This window comes from Zeus faber (genome assembly GCF_960531495.2).
Source record: "Zeus faber genome assembly, chromosome: 1".
Taxonomy (NCBI): Eukaryota; Metazoa; Chordata; class Actinopteri; order Zeiformes; family Zeidae; genus Zeus; species Zeus faber.
Window position 1 is genome coordinate 12917900 of NC_137193.1, and position 23439 is coordinate 12941338.

Here is a 23439-nt window from a genome sequence, read left to right on the forward strand (position 1 = left end):
AATGTATATATAGTAGTCTGCCATAAATAACTTTTAATAGTGTAACGCTGTGTGTGTATGACTGTGGGGGGAGACATTGGTGGGTTGTTATAATTTGCATAAGTGATTCTGATTGGAGGGGAGGTGTCCAGGATGGTGAGTAATTGGCCCAGGTGTCCAGGGGGCGGGTCCCGGGGGGAGGGGAGCGGGGGAGTGTGGATGGAGAGGAGGGAGGGAAGTGAGGCGAGCGCCTGGTTGGATCGTGGAAGCGAGAGAGAGTGTTTGAAGAGAAGTCCGTAATAAAAAGGGACACGGTCACCCCAGTGGGATATTTTCCGACTGGGTGGCTGTAGCCAGGCAATAAAAGCGGCTTTGGCTTTCCACGGAGGTTCCGTTTGCGTCTCCTTCATTGTGTCTGTCTGGTCGACCCGCCAAGCGTCACAATATAATGGAAACGTGAGCTACAACTGTAATTGTTGAACTTGATCAGTGGCATATGTTTGTACTGTATTGCATCACTTCCAAGTATTACATATATGTTTGTTCTTTGTATTTAAAACGGGTCTGGATCAATAAGCAAGTCCGAGCAGCTGGAGGTTTCTGGAACAACGTAGGCTCATAAAAAATTGATTGCACGCTTTACAAAAACATTTCTCTGTTGTTTTATCTCATGTTTCTATGGAAAAGGTCACGTAGCCGCGCACGGTTGAAAAAAAACAGACCTCTCGCGCAAAAATAGAGAAATGACGTGGCCAGTGGAGCTGCGACGGTGGCTGTAACATGGATGTAATAGGAAGCGTGCACTCACGGCACACAGCACCGCGCCCGTACGCTGCGCCAGCGCGTCCCGTGGACTTCGACCGTCAGAGCGAGAAAAGGACAAAGTTCCGAACACGTCTCTTTGGTCAAAAAAATATGTAATTATTAAGCTGACGTATAACTTCATAGTATCTTAATTACTCAAAATACAAGGCGACTAAAGATGGCAACCATATTTTCAGTTTCGGCAACCAAAAGCTGATGCCTGGTTGCCAGCCCGGCAACCACTTTGTATAATATAAATAATATAATTTCAATATAAGTTGATTTGCTGATTAACTTAATCTCAATAACAGACTCAACACCTGCAGTACACGAGCCAAACTCTCTCACCTGAACTCGTGTTCGCTGACCACCTCTCCCAGGTATTCGATGATGAAGCGTCCCGAGCGGAGCGGCTCCTTGGTGCGGATGCCCCACCCTTTGCCTTCGGCCCGAAAGCGCTCCAGACACTGGACCCACTCGTGCCGCTGGATGTGCTGGTTGTCGCACAGTTCGGCGCAGGGGCAGGTGCTGGGTGAGCACTCAGCAAAGCTCATCCTAGGGGAGGGCGAGAGGGGGGTGGAATTATTTAGCTATTCCACTTTGCAGGTCTCCTGGAGGGCGGAGCGGTGAGGCTGAGATGTCTATGGGATTATTTTAAGACCGATATGTCAGCTTCACACTTTACACTCAAAACCATGCTAAATCCCCCCGAGGAAAATTGGGGCAATTTATTCTCAGATAACTCATTTTACAAGTCACACATGTTTTTTACTCATATACTGTATTTCTGCTATCAATATGCTAAATGATGTATCTAATATGGGATTAAAAAGAAGAAAATCGCACAGTTTATGACTTCATCCGACATCCGAGAAAAACCTTTACGATTTTTGTCGGATGTCGCCCGGGTGTCCGAGTGTCGCTGTACCTGTTTAGGCAGTCGTCAAGGCAACACTTCTCGCTGTGGTCATCGGGAACCTTGCAGTTACACATGGTTGTTTCGTAACCAGAGAGGGGCTTTACATCCACGTAGACATCTACAAAACATTGACAGGCAAAGCTTTCATGTTTTTTTCACATGTATGTTTGAGGCACCGAAGCCGGCGCTCTGAATCTCAGTGGGCCCTGGCATCAGAGTGAAGAACGACGCAGACCCACAACACAAGTCGATGAAATGAAAACACCGGCTTTAAAACCTGGGGTGGGGCTGGATGACACAAGCGGCACCGGCTACTCACTTGATCGGATCTTTTTATAAAGGGGGACGTCAGGCCTCTTGTAAAGCTAAAAGAAGAGAGCGATGGGGTTAGCACAGAGTAATGGAGGCTTAAATATTTAACCCTGGATTCAGTGAACCAGGGTCAAATAGAACAGTAGTCGCATGGAATTCAAGTATATAAAGACGCAGAGCAACAAGGGAGTCGACAGTAGAAGTTCGAGGTTCAAGGCCCAAGCATGATGGGTTTTTTTTGACGAATGCCTTGTTATCGGTGATCCTACAATATTTTGAGGGTTGCTTTCATACAAACAACAGACAAACAATCATTGCTGCATTACTTTATTGTAATGCAGCCTTATGGAAACACGTTTAACTGTATTATATTATTGCGCTCGCAAGCGATATCACGTCTCATATGACGATATTGACATTATATCGATATATCGCTCAGTCCTAGTTCAAGCTGATGCTGATACACAATCTGGTTTACACATTAACAGCGGCAGAACATAGCGACGTATGCCTCTGTGGGGCTGTGTCTGGGCTGCAGCAGCCTTTAGACCGTCCCTCACCCTTTTACTGAGATAATGGAAAAACACAAAAACACTAAAACGCTTAATGTCCTGACAAGACTGATCACCTGGTCGTGTTTCCACAGCCACAGGATGTCGTAAGGCAACTGGAAGTCAATGCGCTTCTGTCTCAGGTACTTCCCTAAAAATAAAGAAGGGAAAAGGATGACGTGACGTGAGAGAAAAAAAAATCTGTTAGATATCATTTACACATTCATAACATATGAAATACATTTATATTTTAATGCAATAAATATTTTATTTTTGTTTTATATTCTTGACTTTTCTAGTCCTGGAAAAGTTTTCCATGCTTTTTGTGACCATATAAGCTTAGGACATTGATCCTTATTCTGTTGAGAAGGAAATAATTAGTGCCCACTCATTTGTACACTTACCAACATGAATCGGGGCGGGAAACAATCCATACTCATGTTCTCCAGGAATATACTCCAGCTTTTCTTTTTTCAGCTGCAGGAGCTGACTACGGGGGCTGAAAGTGTGTGTACAGAAACAAACTGTGAAATAACTGCACCACAGGATAAAACGGGCATTGTCTTCATTTTACTTAGGAGCTGAAATTGGCTGAACTCTGTGTTTGGAGTAGTATATTTATTTGAATTTGGCAATGTGTTTTTTCGATGAACACAATTGGCAAAGTATTGACACAAATCATGCATTCTCTGGACTAGACTGAGCATTGGCAAAGTATTTGCTGATGTCCACATGCGGTTTAGACAAGAGCCGAACGGGGAAAGGAGTTTTTTGGACACTTACTCCTCAGATTTATACACGTCAGAGTAGAGCCCCGCCTTCTGGAACTTTTTCTTTGGAGGTCTGGCAGGTCTCTTCTCCCGTTGGTTGGCTATCGGCTTGGGCGGGGCCTGTTGCCTGGAGACGTTGCCTGGGTGTTCCGGAGAGCAGTTGCCATCTGGCTTGCCTTCCAGTGTGCTAAAATTAGAACCATGACTTGGTTTCTAATGATGACTGGGCTCGATAAATGCTCCTATATATACAGTACATACAGTCTACACAACCACAAGGGAAAGGAGCTCAAAATGTAAACTCAAAAGTATCTGGATTAGTATGTGTTGTTTTTTTTTCTATTTTTATCATCGCCAATACGACTCCCAAGATATTCGCGAATGTGTACACATTTATCTGTGAAACAATGGCTTGAAGTGGCGCAACATCAAACCGAGAACACAGCTGCTGGATGGAACGGTATTTGCAGAGTAGAAGACAAGCTGTATCATCATGAATCATCACAATTTCAATATTAGTCTGGCAGAAATGAGCCTTCCACAGTTTACGGGAACTAGGGCTTTGACTTTTTAGTAAAGTGTTGCTTAACTGTCAAAATGTCCGGAGATAACGGATCACAATAGACACAGTTTCTTGCTTAATCGAAACTGAGTCACATATGAGCACAAAACCCCTCAGAGTGAGCTGGCAGTTTGAACATAGCCAAAGTTCTAATATTAGCACCTGTAACAAAGGTTGGCTCTATCAGCACCATGCATTGAAGATAGGGCTGGGTATTGGGCAGGATCTCAAGATTCAATTCGATTTCAACACACCGAAAATCACCATTCAATTAACCATCGATTCAATTAGATACTGCTATCGCTAACAATTTTTTTCAATATACTTCAGAAATGTAATGTTTAAAAATCATTTGGGACTAGGGTGGTGTTCGATTTAAGCGGAAAACGGTTGCATGACTTCAAAACAAAGTAGCAATATCACAATTTAAAAATTGATTTAGCAATTGAAACAATGTAATTGAATAATCGATGTGTATCAGAGTATTGTTTTTGGTTGTTTTTCACCCAGACCTAATTTAAGACCTCTGGTAAAGTTATGACGGTTTCTGCTGGTGACCCCGGGGTGAACGTGTTCTTACCCGCAAAAGCGCTGGAGCTCTTCCTGAGTGACCCAGATTCTTCCTCCCGCCACGGCAGGCCTCAGGTCGCCCCTCGCCTCCTCCCTGTCCGCCAATTGCTCCACCGCCGTCTCCTCTCCCTCCCCATCCGGCACCTCTTCTTCCTCGTCCCCCTCCTCCCCCTCCAGCTGCACCTCCTCCTCCTCCTCGTCCCCATTTCTCTCCCAGTGCTTCCGCTTCTGGCCCTTCCTGCGCTGGCCCTGGACGACGGACTCTATGGCGTCTGTCACCGTGTCCCCATCCCACCCCCTGACCCCCGGCACCGCTCCTCTTTCCGCCCCCGCCCGGTCCCTCTGCCGACCAGGGTTCACCTCGGCCGCAGGAGGGGGCGAGGGCGGCGGGGAAGGGAGCGGGTGCTTTCTGGGGCGCCCCGGGCCTCTCTTCTTCACCATGTTGTTTCCCGTGCGCGCTTGCCTCTGCAGCTTCTTGGCGCGGAGGATCTTGTTGACGTGGTGGAGGCTGTGTTTTGGGGGGTGAGCGTGGTGGGAGTGGCGAGGTGGGGAGGAGTCCAGGCAGTAGTCCTGAGAGGGCGACAGGCGGGCGGAGGATGAGGAGGAGGAGGTGTGTGCGTGGAACAGGGACTGAGACTGGTGGGAGTGCGACCTGTGCTGAAGTGATCCCTCAGCGCCGTCCGTGGCCCCGACTCGGGTCAGGCCACTGGATGAGCCTGGAGAGAGAAGGGGGGCGGACGGATTCAGTGGGAGTACTGTGGTGTGAAAAAAGGCATCCTCAAATCCGAGATCTGGACCCAAATGGGTAAAGTAAAGTTTTCTAATGGCTTTCCTTGAAATCTACTTGTATGTTCTAATGAGCAGCGTTGTCCTGACAACAGCATCAGTTAAATTATCAAGTATCAATATTATCAATCTCCACTTCTTGGATGGAAAACGAATATGACAAACAAAATACTATTTTCAATACTACTCCACCTGCTTGGTGATCAGAGCACAGCTCAGATTCTGTAATAGAATATTGCTACAAGATAATGAAATTGTTAATTATTTGTACGACAAATTATTGCCAACAGAAATGTCATGATTGTGACAGCCCTATTTCACCGTCCGTCTCCATTTTTCTGCACCCATCTTCAGAGCATCTCCATCTACTGCTCTTTAGTCATTCTTCCTCCGTGACCCTTCACCTTGTTGGCACTAATCATCACTTGAGTCCCTTCCTTTTCCTTTGGATAAATCATTTCCCTCCCTCATCTCTGAGCCTAAAATCACTTTCTCTGTGCCCTGTTCCTCCCCCTCTCTCCCCTCCTCCCCCGCATCCAAGGCTTCTCCACAGTTTACTCCACAGTATACTTCCTTTCACCTCGCAAGTCTGTTCTTCGCACTTCCTTCGCAATCCCGACTCCACTGCTCCGTACCGTCCCATGCCATCACATTTTGGTTCACAATGGCTTTTTGACACATGGCACTCTTACCTGACTAAAAGCTTTATTCTCATTCTTTCCTCCACTCCCCATACAAATGTCTTTCATTCATTTTTCAAAATGCTTTCCTCATTCCAATTATGTTGTCTGGTTTGTGAAAGAGTCTCTCCTCCTCCACATCTTACAGCCCCACAGCAGCTTTGACCTGAGCAAACTCCCTCCTTTCTTAACCATCTGTCTCTCTCTCCAGGTCTTCTTTCCATCACCGCTTTCTGTGCTATTTCTCATCATTAACCTGTCCTCGTGCCCCTCTGCTGCCTTTAACCCTTTCCTTTCATCCTTTCATCCTCATATCCCACTCTCCTCTTTCTTCCTTCATTACATCCGCTTTTTTACTCCCATTTATCACCTTCCTCTTTAATAATTTCAGCAATCAGTTGCCTCATTTAAATGTATTTTCCTTAATTCAGTCTTCCATCTCTGGACCTCTTTTCTGCCCCTCCTTTCCATCAATCCTCCTTGCATCATCCCTCCCTCTCCCTCCTCCTCATTTGGCAGAAAACAAACAATCTCATGTGCCAGTCGCCCTGACCTTCTATATCTTCACAGTGCAATCAGTGACCGCTGAATGACCCCAAATCTGAGCTTTAATCTAGGATTACCCCGAGTCTGTGAAGCTACACCGCCCCACAACAGGGACGTTCCTTAGAACCTCTTCAATTCAGATTGATGAATTTGTACACAGCGCCTGACAAAATAAACATATATACACAAAATAAACCAACCTCTTCCTCAAAAAAACACTACAATAAATGAGCTAATATCCAGCTCTAAACACCTACACTAACACAGTGGTGTGACCATTGTAAGGTCACTGCTTTGGGGTCTTAACCGCAGCAAAAATGAGCTGAGTCCAGGTGCTGTTAGTAGAGATGGAACTAAGCCCTGTGCTGTGTGCTTGGGATCAAAATGTCTTCCAAATATAGCCTCATCGTACATTACTCCTCCCCAAGCATAACAGTCAAATGACCATTCTCGTGGAAATGCAATATCTACTGCGGCCAACTGAACATCCTGCAGTGACAACCACACTAACAGGAGAGCCAGTTTAAACCATTATGAGGGCTTTTCCTGCCAAGCCCTTAATCACTACTAAGGGCTACCAAATGTCGGGGCCAGTAAAGGCACAGTTAATGTTGTTGCTTTGGCCATACTTTTTTTTTTTTCTACATTTTTAAGTCTCCTTCCTTTGGTATTTTCCCTTTGCTCGGACAGCAGATTAGTGTGAGGGCTTAAGAGACACGGGAAACGTAGTCCTTGAGGTATTTTATCCAAGACCCACAGTGTAAGACATAGTTAAAGAAGTGGAGGCCTCAATCTAGGCATTGTTTCTGTGACTCACAACCATTTCAACGGGACACGGGTCACTGAGCAACAGAGATTGAGCAAGGACAGAGCGCTTACTTGGTCTGCCGTATCGCAGATTCTGAAAGAGTCATTGCACAAATATATAGTCTTCTAATAAAATCATCGCAGGCATTAATGGCTTGCACTGTGTTCTAGCCTCACCACGGTTGTGTCTAGCCATAAATCACATCCGACGTCATCCAATCATATTCACCAACAGCGTTCTTGAGGCAACAGATAGAGGACTATTTTTGGAAAACAATTTAGGTGCACAAGTGAATTCAATAACCTTCAACAATGTGATTAAATTAAGGTCAAAATATTTTCAGTGCAGAGTAGTCAATCAAATTCTAAAGCTACAGGATCCAGTATTCACAGAGGATTTAATGCTTTGGAAGTTGAATTCCAAGAACAAATTAATGCAAAAAGCCTTCGAGCTCCAAAACGTACACTTATAATGGGTCACTATAAATAAATTGAAGTGAACTACGCTGTAGCCCATTTATCAGTTTCTGAATAGATACTTCACTGCAGAAGGCCTATTGAACAGTTCCCTTTGTAATTCAAAGCCTGTGTGAGGCTGACTCACCCATTTCTCTCCTCTCCGCTGACGTAGATCGGTCCTTCCTCTGCGGCCGTTCCATGCGGGCAAAGCTGGAGCTCTGCGAGGCCCCCTCCGCCTTTCGGCTTCTGCTTGCCTTCAGAGAGTTGCGTGTGAGGGCGGATGCAAACAGGTTTGTATGGTTGGGGTGATCCTGGGCCCTTGGCTCCATATCCTCTGTGGGCGTTTGGGGATCCTCGTCCTCGCTGTCCGAGCAGCCCGCCGGGACTTCGGCCTGTCCGTCTGAGAAGGGACCCTGACCGGCTGCCGCCTGGCTTCGGGATAGCTTGCTGTAGTCAGGCTCTGAGCTGCCCATCCTGAACCAGGAGTCCACGGCATGGTGTCCTCTCGTGCTGGTGCTCAGTGCTAGCCTGGAGGGCCCCAGACATGACACAGAGCTCTCCTTGCGCTTATACCTATCCGCAGAGGAGGACGAGGATGAGGAGGGGGAGTTGGCCAAGGCGGATGCTGGCTGTTTGTTGTTGCTGGTGACCGAAGCGGAGTCCCGTCCGAAGCGGCAGCGCTGCAGGGGTTCAGCTATCCCGGTGCTGCCGGCTCGCTCACCTCTCACCGATGTTCCACCCTCGGTTATTCCCACTCCAACATGACCACCACCGGTTGCGACTCTGCCCCCTTCCTCACCTTCCTCCTCAGTGCAGCGCTCCCTGTGTTTGTGTCGGTGTTTGTGTTTGTGGTGCCAATTGAAGGAGAGCTCCGACATGGGGGGGTAGAGGACGGGAGGCCTGCCCGCTCCGAGGTACTCCTGCCTGAGCAGCTTGTGTTTCTTCTTGTGGAACTTGGAAGGGTTCAGCAGGAGGTGTGAAGGGTGGTGGTGCATGTATGATGGTGGAGGAGGAGGGGGGAAAGACGGAGAGTGGTGGGAGTGGTGGGATGGGGCTGTGTGGGGAGACTGGTGGTGTGGGTGTGGGTACAGAGCGCTGGCAGGCGGATACCCTCGGTAGTAGCCTAAGCCTAGTGGGCCAGAGGAGTAGGGGACACTGTAGGAGGGGTGGTAGAACCCACCGCTGGAGAGGGGGAACCCGAGCCCGGGTACAAAGGGAACCTCAGACATGGACTCCCTCAGCTTTGGAGGTCGCCCGCGCTTCTTCTTCGTGTCTGGTTTACGAACGTAGTGCAGTGGGTCACAGGGGTAAGCGGGATGGGGAGAGTAGTACCCGCTGAAGTTGATCCTAAAGATGGTGGGAAGGAGGTCTCTGGAGAGATAGTGATGTGGTGGGGGGCCACCGGCACCTCCTATTCCACCAGCGGTCCTGCTCCCTACCCCTGGTAGTCTGCCCGCCCCTGCAGGAAGGCCTATTCCACTTCCAAGCCGGTGCCCAGTGGTGCGGTGAGCTATGCGGACCTCACTTAGTCGAACAACAATCTCATCCAGCTCGGCCAGGAAGTCTGGGTCCTGCCGCCTGGACCGCAGCTGCAGGTATTTCTTCTTGCGTTTTCGTTTCTGCCTCTTCAGCTTGTCATACCCGGGGCAGCTGTGACTCCGACGCTTGCACTTGTGCTTGTGTTTCTCTTTATGTCCCAAAAGTGAGGAGGCAGGGGCTGCTGGGTGGGGTCTGCGCGGGTCAGGTGATGACCTCACTCCAAGTGGTGATGGAGTCGGAGAGGGGTGTTCAAGCAGCACGGAGGTGTGCCGCCGCCTGCCTCTGGAGTTAAGCCCGATCCCTGGGCCTATCGTCGAACCCATGACCCCGGGCATAAGCAATCCACTGCCCATTCCTGGGGGCAACCCGACTCCCCCCAGACCACCTGGCCCTCCCGCTTTCTCACCCCTGTCAGAGGTGCTGTTGTTGTCTGTTCCTATGCCGCTGTCGCTGGGCACTGTCTCCTCACTGTGTGACTCGCTCACGGGTGATGGCGTGGCTTCTTTTAGCTCGCTGAGGGGTGCAGGTGAGGTGGGGTGCAGTGGCCTGGGTGGAGAGAGCTTGTGGTAGTGGTAGTGCTGCCTGTAATGATGGTGATGGTGATGGTATCCACGGCAAGATGACTTTTTTTGGGATGTCACCGCTGCCCCAGAGGACACGGAGGATCCAAGCACACGAGGGTTAGGTGCTGAAAAGGTGGGAGGGGGAAAGGGGAAGGAGTGATGGCCGTGGTGCTGGTGAGAGTGATAGTGACCCGCAAAATGCACCGAGCCTGGCTCCACGAAGCTGCCGTCACTGATGGGGCTGTGACCCCCACTGGACTGGGAGAGGGAGGGGGAGGGGAACACCTCAGAGGAGATATGGTGCTGTTGCTGAGACTGGTGATGGTGGAGAGGGGAAGTGGTGTTCGGGGATAGGAAGGGCTCTGGGGGAGGTGTGGGAGCTTTGGAACCGCAATTCGATGATGTTTTTGGTTTACGGCCCCTTCTCTTGCCCATGTATATCGTCCCCTTTTTGCTGACATTGATTTGTGGCCCTAGTTTTCCCCCAAAGGAGGCCGCTAAGGAGGACAGTGACTGTGTTGCAGTTGCCACATGGCCCACCACTCCACTGGTGGTCGCGCTTCGTGGGGTTTCCTCTGGTGCCGGGCCCAACAGGATCTGACTGAGGATGCGCTTTCGCTTCACACTCTTCATCTTGTTGATCTTGCCGATAATTGTTCTCATTATGAGCTGCCCGTTGCCTTTGGTGCGGAACCGTTTGTCACCTGCATCGCCTGCTTCTGGAGCCAAAGTTGGAGGCTGACTCTCCTGCGGTAACGTTGGGGGCAGGCGCTTGGGACGACCTCGTTTCCTGGGCATTGGTTTTGGGGGGTTAAGGTCTACCTCTGGGTGAAGAACAGGGGGATCCTGTTCCTCTTTGGACTTAAGTAATGATGAGAAGACCTTGGAGGGAGCCAGCTTGTTAGGAGGGCGCCTGTGTGTTGGAGCATCGAGCCGTGGCATTTTGGACTTGGGTCTCCCCCGTTTCCTGGATTGGGGTAAATAGAGCTGTGACATGGAGTTTTGTGGCACAGGGTTTGGTCGGATTTTATTTGGGTTGGGAGGCCTGCCAACGGGTCTCTTAACCGGAGGGGGGATATCCAGGCTTGAAGATAGAGGCATGGGAATTTTACTCTGGTCACTGGGACTGTCCTGACCCGCCCTGTGAGCTTGACTCCTGTTGACGACACGTGTCCAGCGGGGTTTTCGACCTCTGCGCTTTTTCAGGGGCTTGCTGTCCTGCTCTGCAGGAGAGTCCAGGGACGAATCAGGAGAGGCGTCCCTAAGAGGCAGTGGAGAGTTTTCTCCGTCATCAGGCTCGGGTGGTGATGCCGCCCTTTGTCTCGTGGGCTCAAGGGGGCTGCTGGTCCGACCAGGGCGACAAGAGTCCTGGTTTGGACTCCGCTTTCTAGGACTAGAGCTCTTTCCCCTCTCCACCCTTAGTGACTGTACACCAGTCCCCTTGTCCTTCCCACTTCCTATCCCTAAGAGAGGAGAGCACTTGCTGAGGTCTCTGGGGGGGCCATCCCTGTCCTGTTCTCTCTCTCTGTTGCTGTTCTCCTCGTGCTGGGATGGGCTTTCTCGTACGTGGTGTCCTTGTGATGAGGCAGGTGAGCATTGATGATTTACTGCACTGCCCATCCTCTGCTCCATTGCGGTGGCATTAGAGGAGGAAGAGGAAGATGACGTGAGCCGAGAGGGTGAAGACGTTGTATGGGGCGAGCAGTGAGAGTGACGTGACTGTGACTTGGTAGAATTGGTGTTACTGTTTTCATTGACATTGTCCTTTGACGTGGACGTCAGGCGACTATTGCTGTAGGTGAGTGCGGGGCTGCTGCTGCGACTGCTGCTGTTGCTACTGTTTACGTTGCTGTTTGCGCCGCTGCTAGACTTTCCAGCAACGTCGAAATCCTCTTTCCTCGGCGGTGTTGAGACGGATGACTTCTCGTTTACACCGTCTTTGTTCCGAGAGCCATAGGGCCGCCCAGGCGGTCGTGACACGGGTGGGGGTGGAGCCAGGTGGACCACTCTAGAATATGTGTTTCTGTTGGCCATGGCCCTGTCTCGTTGCTTGGCGGTGGGGGCCATGAAGCCTGAGCTTGGGAGTGTAGGGGAGGGGGCCATCTTTATGGTCTTAGTGGGCTTAGGGGTCTTTGATGGTGGACAGGTTGCTATAAGTTGGGCAAGTTTCTCAGTAACGGTTGGGGCTCCCCAACTTGTTGCCCTATTGTCTTTTTCCCTCTGACTCTCTGTAATGTAGGCATATTGAGGAGGCTTAATCCCTTCAAAGCTGGGTTCTTTTGATGCAGGTAATGGTGGTGAAGGTGAGGATGTCAGCAGGTTGCTTTGTGGAGTTGGTGTTCTTTTCCCAGAGTGTGACTGGTGTGTTTTGCTGTCTGATGAAGAGCGATGAAGATTAAGTGGTCTCTCAGGTACGGGGCCAGCTGCTTTCGTGTCTGTTTTTGCGTCTGATTTACAGGTCATTTTTGGTGAACCCTGCAATAAAAGAGAAGAGTGGAATAATTAATGACACAACTAATCATGGTTTAAATAGTCTTAAGTTGTATATACAGGTGCTTAAAGATAAGATAATATAAGATAAACATTTATTAGTCCCACAACGGGGAAATTTACATTGTTACAGCAGCAAAAAAGGCGACAGCAGGAAATAGATAAATAAATGCACATATCTGTATATACATAGGCATATTCCTTCTACCTATTCCATTTTATTTCAATTTATTTTTATTGTATTTTATTCTATATATTTTTTATCTTATTCTATAAGTATTCCACTTACTGTATTACGTTTTAGGAGTCAGTTAGTCGGTCTATTAGAAAGGAATTTTCTACTTTTTATTTTATTTTATTTTTTTATTTTTTCCTAGGACTTATTGTGTGCTATCACCGGGTGCGTTGCATTACATTTCACTGCATATATGTATGGAAGTATGTATATGTATGTGACAAATAAAAATCTTGAATCTTGAATCTTGAATAGAGCATATAAGGGTAAGCACTATAAACAATATAAATATATAGAAAAAACACCATAAATAGGAATCAGAGTACTGATGCATGAGAAAAATAATTTGGCTTAATTGAAAGCAGTTTTAACTGCAAACTAAGACAAAGATAATTAACAGCATTTCAAATTAGAAAATTTGGCAATGCCACAGATCGAGCCCATGTGCAAATTGTCAATAAGCAAGAGGTGTTTAGACATAACAGCTTATCTAACCAGGGTTTTTGTGTATCACCACGCAAACTGCAATTCATTGATAGGATTTTCTGCCCACTGCTGCTTCACAGTTGTGCCCAGAGGAAAAGGCTCCTATTGACTCAATAACACTTATCAGGGTCAAATTGGGGACAAAGAGGGAGAGCTTGAGAGAGGGGTCACGCCAGGGAGAGAGGAAGAGAGGACACAGCCACACTGAGACGGAGGACAGGCGACGCAGACAGAAGGAGAGGGGAGGGGTAAGTGGATGATGGATAGAGTCAGGGCAACAGAGAACACAAAGAAATCAAAAGAACAATTTACGCCGTGCCCTCTATCCCTGCAATAACACACCACTTACTGGGGTAAGCTAGTCGGGAACGACAGCCCTATAATAGTTATAACCTTATAACTTAATGTTGTAGTGTATGTAAGATAGATTAAAGCTTAATTTTTACAAAATTACAGATTGGATAGAGAGAATGGGAGTAGGGAAACACTACAATGTTTGTGCCAATAAAGAAAAAACAGAAAGAGCAGAGAACATTTTGTGAGCATGCTGGCTCTCAGTAATGAATGCACCCGCCCCCCCCGGCAGAGTGTGCAGCCAGACACTTCTTGTGCAATTCCTAATGGTCTCCTCGGTTTGCAATAGCTGTTTGGCAATATGGTTCCTGAATAAAAAATATATAGCCTAGTTCTCGTGGCTTACCCTTTTAACCTGACTACTCCCGTTCACTGGGGAGGGAGACGTGGTGGTGGAGGTTGCTGGAGGAGCACAGGATGGAGGAGGTGCAGGACCGGTGATAGAGGAGGGGGATGAGGATGTCTGGGTCGGCCTGTTGTTGACACAGGGGCTGGCCTCCTTTTCCCTCTCTCTGCTGGGAAGAGGACTCTGGTTCTGAACGCTGGCTCCCTCGGCCACCAGCCCCCCTCGGTTCCCTCGTCCACCCCCTACTCCGCGGTTTGTGTGCCTCACCGTGGCCCTGAAGGCCGGGCGGCAGATATAGTTCTCCAAAATCTTCGGGGGCTTCTTCATGCGCTTGGCCTGGAGGCCAATCTTGAGCTTGACGTTGCCCTCAGAGAGACTGCTCTCCTTGATGGAGAAGTGAGACTGGTCACCGTCTGCACCTCCGGCCCCGACTCCTCCTCCACCACCCGGACCAGAGGAGTCAGAAGGGGCGCCCTCCTTCTCTCTTTCCCTCTTTTTCTTTTCCTCCTCTTCTTCTTTCTTCCCACCCCCACCTTCCTTATCTCGCTCCCCTGCGGGGGGAGCGGTGGGGAGGGGGGGTGGAGATGCGGTGCCCCCCTGAATCTTCTGATCCATCAGAGATTTAGGGGGTGAGCGGGTTGACTGCGGGGGGCAATGTTTTGGAATGCTGGGTAGAGTTTTTCTTGGGGGAAAGACGGTGGGTGAAAAGGAGATGGGAGAGGGTGGAGACAGTGAAAAGCAATTCTTGTTCGCAGCGGTCTTCCTCGGCCTTCCTTGGTGGCTGTCCAGCCCTCGTTCTCCTTCCTTCAACTGTGTTGGTGAGGAGAGATGAAAAAGGGAGAAGGGGGGAGAGAAAGAGAGATGGGGAAAACAAAGCCATAGGATTCCATATTAGTAACATGAAGATGGGACAGGGATCAAGAAATTGACGACAGCTTGCATAGTATTCTACCATTCAAAACAGCAAAGAATAAAGCAGATCAGAGCATCCTGTAATGAATGACAGAGGAGAACGGGCCCACGTGAAACAGCTTTTATCATTTATTTGGTTAGTGGCCGTCCTTCATGCCGTCTGGGTCAACATTTATAATGTCTTTGTCCTCACGGGCCAGTAATAATCTGTGACTTATTTGTACAGCTGGGGGTTTCTTCTACCTGAAGAAACGGAAAAAGGTGTGACACTACGGCGACGGATTCAATTAGGACTGTCCACCTGAGAACTTCAAATCCTTGCCTGCGTCGACGAACGCAACCGTCCCGGATATAATGCGCCGAGCTGCCAAATGAGCAATCCCTGATGTTGCCTCATTAGCCGTAGTCACAATGCGCCCGCATAAGTGGCCAACTTCTCAGTCCAGTATAGAGCAGCTCCGGTATCGACAGAAAGGAGCAGACCGTCTCTTAATTGTGCTCCTTAAAGGACAGCTCAATTCAAAGATATTGTCTGCGGCTCTCAACAGCCGACTGAGTGATTTAATGCGGATTCGCCCCCGAGCAGGTGCTCTCTCTGGGTGAAGTCATTTGGAGGCAATTCAGAACTGTGACCTCAGCACATTGGGCGCTCTGGGACTAGACAGCATATCCGGCTGCCTTTCCCTGCTTTCCCAGCAGTCGCTGACAGTGAGTGACGGTGAGCGATGTGTGCCATACATTACCAGAAAGCACTAAAGGAGCCACTTAACGGCGCTTCGGTAAAAGTCATAGAAGTCATCACATCGGTAAAGCAGCGAGGTGAGAGGGGAGGAATCGGGCGACATACAGAGGCTCACGACACTGTTTGTTTTGGATCCTGATCGTGGATGAGAGTAGTAGAAAGAGAGGGTGGTATTTGAGGTTTCCTTTCTTTGCTGGAGTGACACAGAAACAGCAGCTCCATTCTTGGAGTCTGGCCTGGAGTTCCCCACACCCACTTTTTCTGTGTTTACTTCAATTACTCACTCCATTTCGCCTCTAAACTCCAGACTCCCCCCTCGCCACACATACCACACTCAAATCACACCTCCCTCTTCTCTCCAGCACTCAATCAATCTTGCTGCTCTTTCAACCTTCCTCCTAAAGCTTTTCTATCCTCTTTCTCCTTTATTTCTCTAACCTGGAGAGCAGTGCGAGGAGCAGACAAACTAAAGTCACTGTGTTCCCTTTAATCGAAAACACATTTTTACCCCACCACAACCGCCGCTCTGTTCTCTGTGTCCTTCTCTCTCGGAGTGACAAATGTTCACCCGATTCTTTTAAACTGGCTGCGGCAATACTCTCTACGTCCGTTGGGCAGACAGCAGCTGGGCTGAAAATAAGCCACTCTAGTACCAATCTCTTCAAGATGCTACTGACAAGAGGCCATGGAAACGCCTTTCAGTGCGTCAAAACATCTCTCTGATGTCTTCCAACGTCTAAACTAATTCATTTACTGGTATTTGTTCTCCCGTAAGTGATTTTATACCAAGCGCAGACTCTTTCCGTTTTCGAGAGTGACAGCTCAGCAACCTTGATGAGCATCGATACACCGGTATCTTGTCTCCAAAGTTGGGATAGTTCCCCCCAAAAGTAGGAAGCCTCAGTTCTAGTCATTTGATAAATGTTGCGTCTTTTTTCCACAAATGAGTAAAGATGATTTGTTCCGCCGTTCTCTTGATGTTCCCATTTAATCACAATATCCTCCAGCTAAGCTTAAAGTCCCGCTAAGGGACGCCATAAAAGGGGAACAACAGACAGTACAAAAGGGGGAGAAAATGAGCCAGCGACGAAACAGCAACCGAAGAAAGCGATGGAACAGTGAAGGCGGTAGTAAACAACTTCCCTCGCCCCCTCCTCTGGCTCCCTCCCTCCTTTCACTCCCTCTTCACTTTTGCACACGCTGTTCATAACCGCTGATTTCCCTCTGGCCACGGCAACTGTACGGCACCCACCCCCACACGCATGAGGGCCACTGGCGTGGTGCCAGGTGGCCCCACGCCGGTGTCCTGCACCCTGAGCACCTGGAGCAAGACAAAAACTAGTGCCAGCTACCTGCGTGTGTACTGGCTTACCGAGTGGATGAGGCATAAATAACAAAATCTCCTAAATCAATGGCAGTAGATAAAGTTAGAATGAACCCCCCCCCCTGGTGGGAACCCAACGACAGGTGTCAGTCAAGCCGGAGGACTGTGCACGTCCCTGCGGGGAGCAAGTGACAGGTCGTGGGCATTAGGCAGTCCGTGTAATTGCCTTAAGTCGGCTTGTCGTATTAGTTGCAGGCCGGTGTTAACTTTTGGACTTTTCCCATATTACCACAGCGGTCAACGTGCAGGGGACGACTCCGTTCCGCGGTGTAAATACACATCCATCACACCTGGATGAAACTACATCATGTCCGACCGGCAGAAGCGGATCGTTTGCAGGAAATCGCGTTATTATTATTATTATTATTATTATTATTATTATTATTATTATTATCATTATTATTATAGTTTAACAACTCCAAACTGAAACTAGCGGCAAATGAACGAGTAGACTGCTACTGCCCCGGGGCTGTCAAAATCAGATCGATCAGCTCCGGTCAAATCGGTGTCGTGCTCCACGCCAAAAGCAACAGCAGATAATAATAATAATAATAATAATAATAATAATAATAATAATAATAATTGTTATTATTATTATTAGTATTATAATAAATCAAATAAAAAGGTTAAACAATACCGTTACTATTACTCACCGCTTCAATTGTCCAAAATAAAGGTGTTCACATTATTCGGATTTGAATCCTCCAGCCATCCGTATCAGCGTGGGAGCCACACGAGTCATTTTCCACGCACTGATTTATCCCCCCCCCAAAAAAAAACACACCCAAAGGATGGAAAAGGCGTCAGATACGTCCACTCTGCATCGCTGGGGTTTTTTTTTTTGGAAATACGAGCACCCGTTTATCGCAATAACGCCGTAGTAATAATAATAATAATAGCAAGAACCCGCCCGTTAGCAGCCGCGTCCCCGCCGTGTGCACCCAGCGTTCACCCCGCAGACACAGCGGCTACATCCACATCTACACCCGGTCCCTACACCGCCACCGCCACATTCCTCCGATACCAACACATGCTCCTCAATCGGACCGTAACGGGCGGGTGGTTGAAGTCCCCCACACACCCCCCCCCCCCCCCCCCCCCCGACTTGTCGTTTCGCAGCCGAGCGGGGGTTTAAAAAAAAAAAAAGATACCAGCGAGCCACACGCCCCGGCGAGGCGGAATAACACACTAACCCAGAAATATGTTCTCCATCCCTGCCGCTCGAAAGCAGGGGAGCGGGGGAAGCGGGGGAACGGCGCGGGGGGGGGGGGGGGGGGGGTGGCGAGGCGAATTACACCCTCGGATAACCAATGTGGGGACGAACACGGCCCTCACTACGAGCTGCGGCTCCGTGTTATCATCATCATTATTATTATTATTATTATTATTATTATTATTATTATTTCGTAAGGCGGTAGTAGCGTTCCTACGATGATACCCACCGCTAACACGGTGTCAGCGGCTAACTAGCAGCCCATCATCACCACGCTAACCCCAACACTAACCCTGTGGTACATGTAGGTGGTGAAATAACCCATCCAGGCCACTTACAACACACATATACACACATGTATATATATATATATATATACACATATATATATATATATATATATATATATATACACACACATATACATAAACACCCAGCGGCCACGGTGCAGGATCCCCCAGCTCCGTCACATCCCAGCCCGGGCTCCTGCCGCCGGAGCTTCGGCTAAAGCTAACGATGCGATATTGTTGTCGCTCCAGCTGAGCTCCGCGGATGTAAAGTGTGAAGACGAACCACCGCGTGCGTGTGTAGGATCTAGCGTTTCAAAGGGGGTTCAAAGAAACGGAACAGATGCGGCGCTGTGTCATTATTAAAAAAAAAAAAAAAAAAAAAAAAAAAGACCCCCCCAAAAACACACACGCCGCGCACACACACGCCGCGCACACACAGACACACACACATAACACACACACATCACACACACACACACACACACACATACATACACACACACACACACACGAACTGTCAACAAAATGGCGGCTGCGTTGAATCAACACAGCCCCCGAAATGGATCGCCCTCCTTATTCCTTCTCCCTCGCCCCGGATCCCGGCCCTTTCCCCCTCTCCGCCGCCGCGCGCCTTACAGGAGTCGGTGTGTCCGCGATGTCTCCGGACAGAAAATCCGCGCCACAGTCTCCGGCGCTCCGCTAGCCGAGACGGGCCTCGCTCTGTGCTCGGGCCTCCATGTCTGCTCTGCCCCGTATCTACTGTCAGTACAACACGGGCTGAGGGAGGGAGGGAGGGAGGGAGGGAGGAGGGAAGGAGGGAGGGAGGCAGGGAGGGAGGGCGCAGGGAGGGAATACAGGGATATACAAGCAATATATTGTCGTTGTGTTATTATAATTTAATAATAACATTGTCATATCTAAGGCCTCAGAATTGTAATACTTGAGTAATAGGGGTTTCGACCCGCTCACTCACTGCCCTCCATTCTTTATTATTTAATACACATTCATTCACCGTGTGCAGAACATCCCCCTTATGTTTGTATCCACACCCGCTGCCAGTACGAAGGCCACACGCCGCCACTCGGCCCCCCGTCCTTTCATGGCTTTCTGTGCGTCTTGGTTTTTCTCGGGGTTCTTTGGGCTCCTGTGGCTGTTGTGCTGCTCGTCCGTGCAACGAGGCAGCGGCGCTTCATCAGGACACGTGCTTTACATGGCGTGGTGCTGGTACCAAGTGAAGGGATTGTGATGAAGTCGTTCTGGAGGAGGAGGAGGAGGATACGGGGTTGGAGAGGATGGGGAGGAGGAGGAGGAGGAGGATACGGGGTTGAAGAGGGTGGGGAGGATGAGGAGGAGAAGGAGGAGGAGGAGGAGGAGGAGGAGCAGGATAGGGGGTTGAAGAGGATGGGGAGGATGAGGATGAGGAGGAGAAGGAGGAGGATAGGGGGTTAAAGAGGAGGATAGGGGGTTGAAGAGGATGGGGGGATGAAGGGGATGGGGAAGATGAGGAGGCTGAGAGGAGGAGGAGGAGGAGGATGGGGAGGAGGAGGAGGAGGAGGATAGGGGGTTGAAGAGGATGGGGAGGAGGAGGAGGATAGGGGGTTAAAGAGGAGGATAGGGGGTTGAAGAGGATGGGGGGATGAAGGGGATGGGGAAGATGAGGAGGCTGAGAGGAGGAGGAGGAGGAGGAGGAGGAGGATAGGGGGTTGAAGAGGATGGGGAGGAGGAGGAGGAGGAGGATAGGGGGTTGAAGAGGATGGGGAGGAGGAGGAGGATAGGGGGTTAAAGAGGAGGATAGGGGGTTGAAGAGGATGGGGGGATGAAGGGGATGGGGAAGATGAGGAGGCTGAGAGGAGGAGGAGGAGGAGGAGGAGGATAGGGGGTTGAAGAGGATGGGGAGGAGGAGGAGGAGGATGATAGGGGGTTGAAGAGGATGGGGAGGAGGAGGAGGAGGAGGATAGGGGGTTAAAGAGGAGGATAGGGGGTTGAAGAGGATGGGGGGATGAAGGGGATGGGGAAGATGAGGAGGCTGAGAGGAGGAGGAGGATGGGGAGGAGGAGGAGGAGGATAGGGGGTTGAAGAGGATGGGGAGGAGGAGGAGGAGGAGGATAGGGGGTTAAAGAGGAGGATAGGGGGTTGAAGAGGATGGGGGGATGAAGGGGATGGGGAAGATGAGGAGGCTGAGAGGAGGAGGAGGAGGAGGATGGGGAGGAGGAGGAGGAGGAGGAGGATAGGGGGTTGAAGAGGATGGGGAGGAGGAGGAGGAGGATGGGGGATGAAGGGGATAGGGAAGATGAGGAGGCTGAGAGGAGGAGGAGGAGGAGGAGGATAGGGGGTTGAAGAGGATGGGGAGGAGGAGGAGGAGGAGGAGGATAGGGGGTTAAAGAGGATGGGGAGGAGGAGGAGGATGGGGGGATGAAGGGGATAGGGAAGATGAGGAGGCTGAGAGGAGGAGGAGGAGGAGGATGGGGGGATGAAGGGGATGGGGAGGATGAGGAGGATGGAGAGAAGGAGGCTGGGAGGAGCAGGGTGAGGAGGAGCAGGATGAGCAGGATGGAGAGGAGGAGGCTGGGAGGAGGAGGATGAGGAGGAGGAGGATGAGGAGGAGGAGGAGGAGGATGGGGGGATGGAGGGGATGGGGAGGATGAGGAGGATGGAGAGAAGGAGGCTGGGAGGAGGAGGAGGAGCAGGATGGAGGGGAGGAGGAGGATGGAGAGAAGGAGGCTGGGAGGAGGAGGAGGAGGAGCAGGATGGAGAGGAGGAGGAGGAGGATGGAGAGGAGGAGGGGATCCAGGAGGAGGGAAGAGACTTGCTCAATGGTCACCCTCTCCCTGTCTCGCTCTCTCCCTGTCTCCCTCTCTCCCTGTCTCCCTCTCGTCCTCTCTTCCTCTCTTCCCCTCTCCCTGTCTCCCTCTCCATGCCTCCCTGTCTCCCTCTCTTCCTGTATCCCTCTCTTCCCCTCTCCCTGCCTCCCTCTCTCTGTCTCCCTCCCTCTCTTTTCCTTTCTCCCTGCTCCCTCTCCTGACTCCCTCTCTTCCTTTCTCCCTGTCTCCTTCTCTCCCTGTCTCCCTCTCACCCTCTCCCTGCCTCCCTCTCTCCCTGTCCTCCTTTCCCTGTCTCCTTCTCTCCCTGCCTCCCTCTCTTCCCCCCTCCCTGCCTCCCTCTTTCCCTGTATCCCTCTGCCCTTGTCTCCCTCTCTTTCTCTCTCCCTGTCTCCCTCTCCTCCCCCCTCCCTGTCCCCCTCTTTCCCTGTCTCCCTCTCTCTCCCTGTCTCCCCCTCTCCCTGTCTCTCTCTTTCACTGTCTCCCTCTCCCTGCCTCCTCGATTCCTCTCTCCCTGCCTCCCTCTCTCCCTGTTTCCCTTTCTCCCTGTCTCCCTCTCCCTCTCTCCCTGCCTCTCTCTCTCCCTGTTTCCCTTTCTCCCTGTCTCCCTCTCCCTCTCTCCCTGCCTCCCTCTCTTCCCCTCTCCCTGCCTCCCTCTTTCCCTGTCTCCCTCTCTTCCCCTCTCTCTGCCTCCCTCTCTCTTCCTGTCTCCCTTTCTCCTTGTCTCCCACTCTCCCTGCCTCCCTCTTTCCCTGTCTCCCTCTCCCTGTTTCCCTCTCTTCCCCTCTCCCTGCCTCTCTCTCTCCCTGTTTCCCTTTCTCCCTGTCTCCCTCTCCCTCTCTCCCTGCCTCCCTCTCTTCCCCTCTCCCTGCCTCCCTCTTTCCCTGTCTCCCTCTCTTCCCCTCTCTCTGCCTCCCTCTCTCTTCCTGTCTCCCTTTCTCCTTGTCTCCCACTCTCCCTGCCTCCCTCTTTCCCTGTCTCCCTCTCCCTGTTTCCCTCTCTTCCCCTCTCCCTGCCTCCCTCTCTCCCTTTCTCCCTGTCTCCCTCTCTCCCTATCTCCCTCTCCCTGTTTCCCTCTCTTCCTCTCTCCCTGCCTTCCTCTTTCCCTGTCACCCTCTCTCCCACTATTTCTTTCCCTGTCTTTCTCTCTCTGTCTCCCTCTTTCCCTGTCTCCCTCACTTCCTCTCTCCCTGCCGCCCTCTCTCCCTGTCTCCCTTTCTCCCTGCCTCCCTCTCTCCCTCTCCCTGTTTCCCTCTCTTCCCCTCTCCCTGTCTCCCCCTCTCCCTGTCTCCCTCTTTAACTGTCTCCCTCTCCCTGCCTCCTCAATTCCTCTCTCCCTGCCTCCCTGCCTCCGTCTCCCTCTCTCCCTGCCTCTCTCTCTTCCCCCCTCCCTGCCTCCCTCTCTCCCTGTCTCCCTTTCTCCCTGTCTCCCTCTCTCCGTCTCCCTCTCCCTGTTTCCCTCTCTTCCCCTCTCCCTGTCTCCCCCTCTTCCTGTCTCCCTCTTTCACTGTCTCCCTCTCCCTGCCTCCTCGATTCCTCTCTCCCTGTCTCCCTTTCTCCCTGTCTCCCTGCCTCCCTCTCTCCCTGTCTCCCTCTCCCTGTTTCCCTCTCTTCCCCTCTCCGTCTCCCTTTCTCCATCTCTCCCTGCCTCCCTGTCTCCCTCTCTCCCTGCCTCCCTCTCTTCCCCCCTCCCTGCCTCCCTCTTTCCCTGTATCCCTCTCCCCTTGTCTCCCTCTCTTTCTCTCTCCCTGTCTCCCTCTCTGTCTCCCTCTTTCACTGTCTCCCTCTCCCTGCCTCCTCGATTCCTCTCCCCTGCCTCCCTCTCTCCCTGTTTCCTTTTCTCCCTGCCTCTCTCTCTCCCTGTCTCCCTCTCTTCCCCCCTCCCTGCCTCCCTCTTTCCCTGTATCCCTCTCTCCTTGTCTCCCACTATTTCTCTCTCCCTGTCTCCCTCTCTGTCTCCCGCTTTCCCTGTCTCCCTCTCTCCCTGCCTCCCTCTCTTCCTCTCTCCCTGCCTTCCTTTCTCCCTGTCTCCCTGTCTCCCTCTCTCCCTGCCTCCCTCTCTTCCCCCCTCCCTGCCTCCCTCTTTCCCTGTATCCCTCTCTCCTTGTCTCCCTCTCTTTCTCTCTCCCTGCCTCCTCGATTCCTCTCTCCCTGCCTCCCTCTCTCCCTGTTTCCTTTTCTCCCTGCCTCCCTCTCTCCCTGCCTCCCTCTCTTCCCCCCTCCCTGCCTCCCTCTTTCCCTGTATCCCTCTCTCCTTGTCTCCCTCTCTTTCTCTCTCCCTGCCTCCCTCTCTCCCTGCCTCCCTCTCTCCCTGTCTCCCT

The 23439-nt window shown here is 50.9% G+C and overlaps 1 protein-coding gene across 2 annotated transcripts in view; it reads right to left on the reverse strand.

The window, feature by feature from the left end:
• Nucleotides 1–14376, reverse strand: part of ash1l (ash1 (absent, small, or homeotic)-like) — a 34590-nt gene extending 20214 nt beyond the window's left edge. For both annotated transcript variants that reach the window (XM_079999968.1, XM_079999967.1), the window contains exons 1-9: nucleotides 13759–14376; nucleotides 7891–12322; nucleotides 4478–5183; nucleotides 3349–3522; nucleotides 2970–3064; nucleotides 2643–2716; nucleotides 2022–2067; nucleotides 1712–1820; nucleotides 1132–1338 (exon numbers count right to left, since the gene is read on the reverse strand). In XM_079999968.1, coding sequence (XP_079856094.1) covers nucleotides 1132–1338; nucleotides 1712–1820; nucleotides 2022–2067; nucleotides 2643–2716; nucleotides 2970–3064; nucleotides 3349–3522; nucleotides 4478–5183; nucleotides 7891–12322; nucleotides 13759–14373 — 6458 coding nt within the window. In that variant the 5' untranslated portion in view covers nucleotides 14374–14376. The remainder of the gene's footprint in view (nucleotides 1–1131; nucleotides 1339–1711; nucleotides 1821–2021; nucleotides 2068–2642; nucleotides 2717–2969; nucleotides 3065–3348; nucleotides 3523–4477; nucleotides 5184–7890; nucleotides 12323–13758) is intronic.
• Nucleotides 14377–23439: the final 9063 nt, after the last annotated feature.